This window comes from Agelaius phoeniceus, chromosome 7, assembly GCF_051311805.1.
Source record: "Agelaius phoeniceus isolate bAgePho1 chromosome 7, bAgePho1.hap1, whole genome shotgun sequence".
Lineage (NCBI taxonomy): Eukaryota > Metazoa > Chordata > Aves > Passeriformes > Icteridae > Agelaius > Agelaius phoeniceus.
In genome coordinates this window covers 24,052,005-24,063,093 of record NC_135271.1, presented here as the reverse complement: position 1 = coordinate 24,063,093, position 11,089 = coordinate 24,052,005, and the positions used below count along the sequence as shown (strand labels likewise).

The 11,089-nt window shown below is 42.6% G+C and overlaps 2 protein-coding genes and 1 long non-coding RNA gene across 11 annotated transcripts in view; 2 read left to right on the top strand and 1 right to left on the bottom strand.

The window, feature by feature from the left end:
* Positions 1 to 83: 83 nt before the first annotated feature.
* LOC143694507 (uncharacterized) lies at positions 84 to 1,925 on the top strand. The gene is made up of 2 exons (XR_013183016.1): positions 84 to 221; positions 1,568 to 1,925. It is a non-coding gene; the product is annotated as an uncharacterized LOC143694507 (long non-coding RNA).
* Positions 1,926 to 3,048: 1,123 nt separating this feature from the next.
* On the bottom strand, positions 3,049 to 6,420 carry NDUFB3 (NADH:ubiquinone oxidoreductase subunit B3). Of its 3 annotated transcripts, none has more exons than XM_077181258.1 (3): positions 6,335 to 6,420; positions 4,685 to 4,832; positions 3,049 to 3,313 (listed from the first exon to the last, which is right to left on the bottom strand). In XM_077181258.1, the coding sequence occupies exons 2-3, from the start codon at positions 4,828 to 4,830 to the stop codon at positions 3,157 to 3,159; spliced, it is 303 nt and encodes a 100-aa protein (XP_077037373.1). In that variant the 5' UTR covers positions 4,831 to 4,832; positions 6,335 to 6,420; the 3' UTR covers positions 3,049 to 3,156. The 3 variants fall into 3 exon arrangements, with proteins under 3 accessions (XP_077037373.1, XP_054492046.1, XP_054492045.1); XM_054636071.2 differs by lacking the exon at positions 6,335 to 6,420 and adding an exon at positions 6,100 to 6,256; XM_054636070.2 differs by lacking the exon at positions 6,335 to 6,420 and adding an exon at positions 5,381 to 5,403.
* The window catches only part of HYCC2 (hyccin PI4KA lipid kinase complex subunit 2), a 50,469-nt gene continuing 45,701 nt past the window's right edge, over positions 6,322 to 11,089 (top strand). For 2 of the 7 annotated variants that reach the window (XM_077181234.1, XM_077181237.1), the window contains exons 1-2: positions 6,322 to 6,456; positions 6,972 to 7,015. The gene's annotated coding sequence lies outside the window, so the exon portion shown is untranslated. The other 5 variants (XM_077181241.1, XM_077181232.1, XM_077181235.1 and 2 more) reach the window with 4 other exon arrangements.

The following is an 11,089-nucleotide window of genomic DNA, read 5'->3' as shown; positions in this document are numbered from 1 at the left end:
GGCGGGACAGGGCCTGCGGCGCGTCCCGGTACCTCCCCCTGGTATACGGACACGGCGGCCGGGGCAGCGTTGCCGGGGGAGGCCGTGGCGGCGGCGCGGTGCAGGGTTCAGCGGGTGGACAGGCGTTCGGAGGCGGTGTTTGTGTCCTGCTGCTGGTTTGGGGACACACAGAACGGCTCTGTGGTGGCCCTGAGAGCTATGAAGTCGTAGCAGGGTTTTCGGTGAGCGGTTACAGACCTGCGGTCAGTGCGGGCACGTGTTTTGACAGGAGTTCAGCCGTAACCCCTCGTATGGCTCATGGCTCACTCTGAATTTGTTCGTTCATAGTGAGGCTAACGTACAGCTGTGTGAAAGTTGTATGCTTCCTGTTGTATAATCTTAAGTAAACACTGCGTAACGCTTTGTTCTTGAAAACTGGATGTTGCTATTTCCTTGACATAAACTAGCAACTTCCATGAAGCCATTTACTGCGGGATGCTAGCATTGCAGCTGGAGCTGCTCTCCTAAAGGCCTAAAATCTAAAATTTTCTGAACCAGACAAAAGCCACCTCCCTATATGGTGAAATCAGACACATGTAACTCCCAGCTCAGTGGATTTCAAAGCCTTTATGAAACAGTGAGTCATTTTTCTGTGCTGCTAAAAATAAAGCAGTGGAAGCGCAGTACTCTGAGGTAGCACACATGAAGAGTCACGCTGTCTTTGGAACTGCAGGGAAAAAGGAGACAGAAAATATTCACCCACACTAGAATTTGTACCAAGTGGCAGCTCTATGTTCTGAAAAAATCCATGTATTCTTACTGAAATTGTATGGTCAGGCTCTCACCGTAGTATCAATCATTCAGGGCTATCACAGTATCCCTGCTATTAAAATGTAGCTGATTCAGAAGGAAACCAGCTACCTACTGTGAATCAGTATGCACAATTTGTCCTTGGATCTGTTCCACACAAAAAGTGGAGCATCAGTTTTATTTTTCAGACTTTGTGATACAAAAAGAGTTTCCTGTCTGGTATTACAATAATGTATGTTCTTCACCTGCTGGTGCCACTGCTCTTTGTGACCCTTTACTGGTTTTTGCCAGTAAAATATCTATGCTGGTAGAAAGGCTGTTCTCATAGAAGGACAGACATTGCTATGGTTACAGTGAAGACACATTTGGTACTATTATTTTAATACACAAGAAATATTCCATCCACAGGCAGGATTGGTATTATTATACCTGTGAAAGAAAATATTTATGAGTATTGTATGTGTAATAATGATGAGATGTATTTTGCAAAATTAGCAAAATATGTTCATCATAAATTAAAGACAGTCATTTAGGGCAGTGGCTGCCATCTGGCTATTAAACCACCAAATTATACCACCTTAATTCACAAATGCATACATTTTACCAAAACTAGTCTTGTCTAACTGAATATGCTTGATATATTTACTATATCAGCAAAGTGGCAGGCTTATACCATTTGAAAAGACTCATTCTACTTCATGTAATTATTAACATTAGTAACATAGTAAAAATTATTAACATAGTAGTAATTAACTGCATAACTTGTTTTCCTGAACAGCCATCTGAAATTCAGTACTCCCTAGAAAGTTGTCTTGGAACCAGATAGAAAACAAGCAGTGAGTACCAGCCATTGAAAATGCATATTCTGGGTAAGAGTACCTAAGGGACAATAGAAATGTTTTATGCAACAGACCTTACACAGTAGGTTCTTGGTTTTTCAGGGAATGATGCAGCTGGATAGGAATGTTTGAGAAAAGGATTAGGCAAGAGTTTACTAAAATGAGTGTTTGCACTATGAACAGTGCCTTGAGCAATGTCATACAAAGATGACAAACTCCACTGAACTGTACATCTGCACTCGCACAGTAGCAGATGTTGTTTATTGGCTCTGAAAATAAAGCTCTATTATAATCTCACTCAGGAGGATTGCGTGTGAATATGTATGTTTAAAAAAAAGATATTTTAGCCATGTTTTAGTAGGACCTTCAGCTTTTTTGTAAACTTGCAATTTGTGACAGGATTACTTAAAAACTTAAATTTCTTCACCATGGAAGTATACTATGTAATTATTTAGTGGCATTTACCATTTCTCACTTGTCTAATTTTGCTTTTCATTTTAGGATGGGTGTCCTGTTGTTTGTGCTATGTAACATAGCCTCCTTACTTTGTTACTAATGGCATAACATAACAAAACTTACAGTAGGATATTCAGACAATTATAATTCCTGGTACTGCAGAGGACATATACTGCCCACAGGTCCTTTTCTGCTTTAGTATTCAGTCCAGGCATTCTTAAAGCAGTCCAGAAGCTGTTAAGATAATTTACAGAAAACCAGGACATTTAAAACAAATTGCTAAAAGAGACTAGATGTAAAAATAAATAAATCTATAAATACACCAGAGCAAAGGAAAAAAAAATGTTCTCTTTTTTAACATTACAGTCAAGTATGGTGGAAGACATTTTAGGGTAAGGTACAGTTATTGACAAGTTAAACATTTTATTCTACTTTTGGCAGCAATGTAATTTTTGATGTCTGGATATTACACAGCAGATTATTCTGGTGCATAGTGTCTGCCAGGCTAATTGTTCAATAGGGTTAAGTATAAGCTTTGGTACTTTCATATACTTTGAGGCAGTCTGGAGTTGGTTTTAAAGCTTTAAGTTAATATTTATTTTTATTTAGAGACATAAGAGCAAATAGTAACCAACACTTCTAAGAAATGACAAGTCATTCATTACTACTTACTGGGAAATAATAGTTATTAAACCTGTAATAAATATGGTACATATTTATTTATGTATATGTATGTTGCTTTTTCTCTTAAAAGCAGCAAACTTCTCAATTTCATTTAACAGAATCTAGGCAGGGCTTGGAAAGAGCTGCTCTGATAGTTTATCTTGCTCTTCAAAAGACGGTAGAGCAAACCCAAGAGCCATCTTGGGTTGGTTTTTTCCCCCCATATTGAAGCCAGTTAAATTGCTCTGGCCATGTTTTTTGATCCTTCTACAGGAGTATAATAAGATCAAAGAAACACTGGTTTGCCTGTGATAGACTTTAATATGCATATTATAAGTACAGAGTGAGCAGCAGGCTTATGTACGCTTCAGCTTATGATTAGTAAGTATTAAGTTGTCGTATTTGATCTTCAGTGGTGGCCTCCATTCTTCTTTGGAGGAAACAGTGAATATTCAATGCCCAGAGCTATGATGAAAGCTGCAGCTCCCCACTTGAATCCCCTGGTAAAGATTTCTGTTACAGTGATAGGTCTTGCAAAGCCACCCTGGTACCTCCACGCTTCATTACTAGAAAGGAAAATGAAACCAAAGGGAAAAAAGATCAGTGAAGCCACTGTGATACAAATTAACAAGAATATAAATATATCAAAGAACGATGAAGATATTTCAATTAGGTAGACATTGAGGCTGTACAATATGTTCTGTCATTTAAGTATCAGGAATTACAGGTAAAAAGTTCATGATAGGAACTCTAACCATTACCATATAACTTGAGATACAAGTACTGCCAGCAAACAACACAATTATAGGAACAGAATCACCTCCCTGAAATAATGTAATTGTACTCTTCTGTTTTTACTCTGTAACATTTCAAACCCACTAGCACTTGCATGGATTGGACTACCAACTACAAAGGCTGGTCACTGTGCTAGACAGTATGCAGCACAGTCAAATCTTACAATCCAGGCATAGATAGCTCATCTGAGTGTGGAGGCACTTTCTATTTCACAATAACACACAGCAATATGAAAGTCAGATTATTTTAAAAAGAAAGACTGAAAAGATGGTGTTTAGCTTGAGCTACAGAGTATGTGCAAACTTCACACTGTTATGCCTTGCTGTTTTCGACCTCCGTTATTATTGAAACGTTAATCACTGCTCTGACTACAAATATTTATTTATTTATAGCACAACCAGTGTAATCTATGGACATGGGTGTAGTTTGTCTCTTGTAAGGACTCAAAAGTCCTTAGGAAAAGGAAAAATAACTAAGATATAAAATAAAAACTGTCATTTTGGGAGAAAATACCAGGGTTTAAAACAAGGGAGGCAGATATTTATATTCACAGATAATCCTCTTGTGCAGATGGATTTTGTGACTCAGGACGAAAGCATGCTGGCATGGAAGAGTATCTTCTAGGTGCCAGTATATGGCCTGATAGATGCAGACTCAAAGTTTCCAAATAGGATCTTTCACAAAGCTTATCTTGTATTTCATATGTACATTAATGTGCACTTGCCATAAAGGTTGAAAGCAGATTCCCTGTTAAAATGAACTCGGCATTCCAAAGGGGAGGGAGCTCTGGAGAGGGTGACTTTGAAGATTTGTGGTGCAAGACATTAATAATACAATCTCCTGCCAGACTACTGAAGCAAGTAGCATGATACCTTAATTTCTCACTTGTTAAGGAAAATTGGCATGATGCTTGTACTGTCCTATAGAATTGACATACTACTTTACATGAAATTTAAAAAATTCAGAAGGAATCATCTCATGCTTTGTTCTTTATTTGAACCCTGATATGATTGGCTCAATCCCCTTCAAGACTTTACTGAAATTCTGATAATTTTCACTGCTTTTACTGAAGAAAGAGTTACCTACAATGCCAAGGTCTGGTTGATGCCACATCAGGATGATTTTTGAGGCTCTTCACTTACCGAGCCCAGGGGTCCCTCAGCCCGCGCTTTGCCAGCCTCCTCTGCACCTCCTCGAGGGGAGTCCCCTCCACCTTCCACTGCCTGTAGTCAGGCAGCTCCACTTTGTCATGGCCGTGCCCGTGGCCGTGGTCACCTCCGTGTCCCATACCTGGGGAAAAGGTCAGTTTGTTACTTGGCAGAGAGCAGCACCATCTTATTTTTATACACTTGCAAAGAACAATCCCCTTTTACAGGAAAAACAGGGAGGCAGCAAGAAGAAACAGAGAACAAAGAACTTTGTTCTGTAAAACAAAGAGCCAAGGGACTTTGTGCTGTGTTTCAGAGCTGGGTGATTACACACAGTAAAGCAAACTTAAGCATTACTGTGCTGTAAGTCACAACCATTGCTACATCCATGGAGCACCTATGTCAACCCTCTGTGCCAGAGAAGAGTGTAAGAAAACCAATGGTTTCCATGTCTATAAATGCACTTCAACAACACCAGCCCCCCATTACTTCCAGACTTTCCAGAAAAATCACAAAAAAATCAGAGCAAAAATTTCTGACTTAGGTGTGGGAAAGCTGTGATTGCTAAGCTCTGAAGAAAAACAAACACTTGGCTCCTCAGCTCCTTTTAGCTGCCTCCAGTTCAGTCAGATATAACTGTGACATTCAACAGGGCCAGGAGAGATGCATGGACAAGGAGATGCACCTTACCCATTGCTTGATGAGGCTGAAAAATGTATGCTCTATTTACATACACCTTGGAGAACTACAAAAATATTAAGTTTCTCTTTAAAAACAGATGTGAAGTGGAACATTTTCAGTGAGATCATTAAGAACCAGAAGAAAATGATAGATTTTAAGGCTCCATTTTCACAAAGCACCTGAGTCTTCCTTGAGCCAAGGTTTCCCATTTTAACACCTATCAGGTAGCAAAGAACAGATTCACTGCCCTTAACTTTTAGAAAATTGACTGGAATGCAGGATGCAGTTTCAAAAGCCTGTAACTACTGAAGATGACTCCAGGCCGTGAAGGCAAGCAGACAGATTTCGCTGCCTGAGAAAACCTGGAGAGCAGCCTTAACGCTGTCATTACCGGAAAAGCTCCCCCTAAATTAGACGCCAGGCTCCAGCCCTGTGATAGAAACCCAAGGCCTCTCTCCTCCCTGTATTCACGATTTACAAGAGGGAAGGTAACGCCGCGGCCAGCGGGCTGTGCTGCAGCGCCGGCCGGGCGCTCTCTGCAAGCAGAACCAGCGCAGCTGTGCCCAGAGGTCGGACGGAGCGGGGCAGGGAAGGCACAACGCGCACTGACAGCCATCCCCACTCCCACTACCGCCCCGCCTGCCCTGCCCGCACACGGACACGCCGGTGGCGGCAGCAGTGCGGCCCGGTGCCGGTGTCGGTGTCGGTGCCAGCCCCGCCCGCGGTACCTGCCCGCTCCGCGACCCTGCTCAGGACGCGGCCGCCACCCGGAACCGGAACCCAGCCCTTGACCAGCCGCTACAGGAAGCGCGAGCCAGCCAAACAGGTTCCGCAAAGCTTTCGTTCCAGCTCTTCCCGCTGGCCCGGTGCGGACACGGGGGCCGTGGAGCCACTCTCTGATCCCCTCCCCGTGCCGCTGCCCCCGCAGCGCTCCCAGCACGGCCCAGCAGGACAGGCCCGCACCAGGAGCAGCGCCGCTGGCTCGGGCTGAGGGCCGGGGGGAAGGAGCAGCGGAGCGGAAGGCGGCCAATCAGTGCGCGGCTTCTTGCAGGGGGCGTGGCCCAATGGGCGGGCGCGTTGCTGAGGTGCGGGGCTGGCGGTGTCTGGAGGTGGCGGCGGAGGAGGAGAGCGGGGTGAGGGGGTGGCGGGGTGAGGGCCGGCAACGGGAACAGGATCTCCCACCTTCCGTGGGCTGCTCGCCGCCCTCTGCGCTGCCGGCGCCGCGGGCAGGGACGGAAGCGCCGCAGGGTCTGTGCGTGCGGGGGCGCGAAGCGTTCCCGGCAGTCGCGCCGGCAGCGCTGCTCGCGTTCCCTCTCCTGCCTCTGCGGCTCCGTTCCCTATCCTGCCGCCCCTTCCCGCTCCCCTGGCTCGGACAGCCGCCCCCTCCCCGGTTATGTAAGCCCCGGCCCTCTCCCTGCCCGCGGGGAGCGGCGGCGGACCCGGGCAGTGCCCGCTCGCTGCCAGCCCTCGGGGCGCGCTTCGGCGGGGGAAGAAGCTGGGGGAGAAATCGGAGCTCGCAGCGAGCCCGGCTGGCGCCAGGAGCCGAGTTTCGGCTTTCAATGGGTTTGTCCTAAAAGAACACTGGTGTTTGTTTCCATAGGAGAAGCGGGGAAGCGTCCCAAAATCCTGGTAGTGCACTGAAAGGTAAGGGAAAGTGAGGAAATCTGCCTCCTGAGTGAGGCGGTGGCTTGGTTTCACTGGGTGCTTGTGTCAGGAGCTCGGCGTTTTGCGTGTGTGGCTGTGTGACTGTGAAGTGTCAATTGCCTTAGTATCTGCTTAATTACAATTATTTTTGTGTTTGTCAAACTTGAGCACATAGTCTGCTTCATCTGGAAAGAGACTGGTAAAAGTTAACTACACAGTCAGTGACTTATGAAGACTTTAATTACTTCTCAGCTGTATGCAATACAATGTTGTTTCTTTTTAGCAGAATACAAACTGTTCTCTTAATTTTCGATACTCCTATTAACATGAGAGTAAACATTACAGCATGATGCCAGTGAAATTTCAGGGTAGACTGTAGTGCCTTGTTCCAATATATTATGATGGAAATCGACTTCTGGGTTTCAGGGTTTCTTAATGGGGGTATTGGAAGCGCATGAGAAGATTTCCAGGAGGAATGCCATTATCATGTTATTAACAGTGAAACTGTTCTAAATAGAGTGCCATCTGTTTAATCCAGACTGCCTCAGTCTGGTTTCAGCATTGAATGTTTTTCACTGTGAGATAAAGTCTGGAAGATTCAGAGCAGTCTTCTCTCAGGGTGAGAAGACACACATTTCTTTTTCTGTAATGTATGGGGGTTTTGGAATTGTTGGCTCTTCATTTGTGAGGTGCTTAAATCCCTGTCTTACAGAGAATGCAATTCTGTCAGAGACTTGCAAAATATTTCTTGTTTCTTGCTGTGGCTGAAAGTTAATGTGTATGTGTCCAAAGTCCAGTGGTGCTGAGGAATGTGTATATTTTTCTCGGAATTTTTTTTTTAGTGGCCCATAGACATATCAGATACCAGATAACCTTGGTTTTATGCTTTAAGAGAAAGATAAAAACTCACAGTTTTATTTATGTTTGGTACTTTTTTTCTTATTATTTGTTGGGGGGTTGTTTTTGTTTATTTTGTTTTGTTTTCTTGGTGCTTGGAAGCCTGACTTGAATATTAGACACAAAATTATGCTGGTATTGCTGAGTATGTTACCAGGGACATTCAGTTCTGATCCCAGAGCATTGGCCTTGTGTGATGTCTTGTGCACGAACACAATTGTTTAACAGGTTTAAAAGTTTACCAAGGTTTTCAGTAGCTGTTTTTGCCATCCCCCTCACCCCCCCAAGTACATAACTTACGGTAAGAAAAACCTTGTGCAGTCAGTTGATCTGCTCTACCATGTTCTGCTTCCTGCATTTCCTTTTCTTTCAGAATGGTCTTTACTCTTTTAAAAATAAGGCTGCAAATATGAGGGATGTGATATTTTGGGAATATAGTAAGCTCTTTGATGCTGTATCCTCAAGTAAGTGAGTCTGCATAATTTCAAGGGGCCCAGAAGTGTTGCTACAGTGTGTTTTGAGAAGGAAGCTTCACCATAATTACAGTGTCAGTCTGAAGAAATCAATAATATGCAGAAGGAAATAACATAAAAGAAGTTTCTATATTGTGTAAAAGAACCCCAACAAACAACTGAATGTCCTCTAGGAAGGAAAGGTCATTGAGACTCCACGTACAAATAATCAGTACATTTTGTGACTTACGCAGTTGGTGGGGTTTTTTGTGCACTATTTTTTTATTATTATTAATTAGTTGTGGTGATAATTACTGCAAAGATTTGGTGTTCTAGGATAAAGTTATTTTAGCTTGTATGCAACCATGCTAGTTATGATTTGCTGGGATTCCTGCTTGTGTTGTTGAGCCAGAGGAAGGCTGCAGGGTTTCTTGGATAGCTTTCAAAAGTCCATGTTTCCAGCAATTTGTGTTGCTGTGCATTCTGGATTAACAGATTGTGAGAGTCATTATAGGAACCACTCTTCTCTGCCTGTGCATCCAGTATTCTCTCTAGCACTGGACAGTGTTTGCTGTGCTCTTCATAATTGTTTTCTGGAGTAGAGAGCTGTGTGGCTGACAGTGGCTTGAACTGTTTACAGTTTTGAGATGACAAGAAAGGGTTGTGGGGTTGTTCTTTTGCTTTTTTCCCCTTTAATATCAGAAGACATATTCAAACTAGTTAAATATTGCGTCCTTTTCCCCCCTGAAATTGCATGTTACTTACTGTGGTGTTGTATTAGTAGTCAGTTATGTCACTGGAAGCCTCTTGTCATTTCAATAAAATGGTTAATGCTGCCTTAATTACAATAAGGATGGAAAAGATCTTTCTTTAGTTCACCTTGGTTTCTTTGAATGCTTTTAAAAAAAGCACTCAATGAATGGTGGGGAAAGAAATTATCTTCTCAGGCATCACTAGAGAACTAAATATTTTATGGACAGTATCACAGTCACTGTTTCACCTCTGTTTTAGAGCAGTGATGGGCTGGAGCAGTAGTCTTAGTTTCTTTCTGTTTATGATGTTTGTTTGCTGGTGGGTTGGTTTTTGTTTGAGGTGTTCTTTTTGGGCAACATAAAGATGATTTTTCCCAGGAGCGGCCACACTGGTCTGATCTGTTATTCTCTGCTGAAGCCTGAGGCTCTGAGACCCTGGGGTGTGACAGGATCATTGTTCTGAGTTCTGCTCCTCTGCCACAGCTCAGCAGGTGCTCATTTGACAGAGGTGCTTTGCTCTCACACTCTTTTCTAGAATATAGGGTTACCCCTTAGGTCAGCTCTCCCAGTCTCAGTGGGGATGATGTGTTGTATGGATTTTTGTTTCATGGATATACTTAACTTATAAAAACTTTAGGGCCCATGTATGGTTTTTGCAGCTACCATGTTTTCTGTCAATAAGAGCTGTACTTCATGTGGGGTGTCAGTAAGGCATTCCTCTGCTCTGTTCTGAGCTGTTACCTGAGAACTTCATGTGATACTCCCTGTTTTCTGTATGAGGAGAGGCAGACCTGTTTGCTCTTTACCAAGCAGTTTAATATGAGTTGAGAATCTTTAAAGACCTGGGTCATGTGTTCCCTCAAAGACTTGTCTGGGCTGGAAAAGAATTTTTGATTCCATTATTTTTCTTGATGCTTGTTTCCTTGTATTAAGATACAAATGAATATCAAGAAGTGAAAGTGAAGGCTTCCCCAGCTGAGTCTTCTTGAAGGACATCTGTGCCATAGTAATAATCACTAAAGAAATCCCTTTCAGGCAAAACTGATCTGAGCAGGGGCAGTCACAGGTAGTATAGTTTGACTGCTACTTCAATCTCTTATTTTAATTTCCAAACAGAGCAAGTGTGAGAAGTAATTCTTGACTTATTTAATGCTGTTTTCTAAAGGTTTTTTTTGAGTAAGAAAGTAGTTAGAGTTTATGCTTGTATAGCTCTCTGTAGATAAAATGGCAAGCTGGTTGAATTTTTCTCTCTGCACCTTTGTTTGGATAATTCCTGCTTCTAATAGCAAGACAAATAATTCAAGTGTCTTTTTTTTTAATTTAGTCGTAGGACAGATTTATGGAGTGACTCAATGGATCTCCTTTTTTTTGTATAGAATTCTGACTCTAGTTTTTAAGCTTCAAATAAAAGCTCAAGAGGTAGAGGGGCACCTCTGATGAAATAAAATAGTTATTTGGAAAAACCCAACTGTAAAACTAAATTCTCTTTTGCCAGCTGGGCTACAAAGAAGAGAACATAAAAACCAAGATCAGGGACTGGGTAAAATAGTATATAGTTTGCAAACTGTTCCAGTCCGTGCTGCTGATTATCCATAATAGTAAAAACTTTTTATTGTATGATGAATGGCTACACAACAGTTTTTCTTTCTTCTGTTAATGTTACATTTTTCTATCAAAAATAATTAATTTGGGCACTGGGTTCAACAGATGTTTTATTATTAATCAATTCAGATGATTAGTGAAAGACAAAAATACCATTGGCTAGCCACTTTTTCAGTCTTCCTTGATTGTTTTCTGTTCTGCAAGCAGTCCAGCTTGCCTCTGCTGCCCACTGCCTGTGTCAGATCTGCTGCCTTGACCTCTTGGTGTGATTCTGTATAGAAATACAGATTTTATGGTCAAATTTATTAAGTTTGCCTGAAAATAGAGAGCCAGTGGCATTTGGAAAGAGATCCCACTAGGGGAGAGAAATG

Excerpts from the sequence above, each read along its gene's own strand:
- NDUFB3 (XM_054636070.2), bottom strand. Across the intron at positions 3,314-4,684 it reads CTGAGGGACCCCTGGGCTCG|TAATGAAGCGTGGAGGTACC; the intron begins GTAAGTGAAGAG and ends TTTCCTTTCTAG.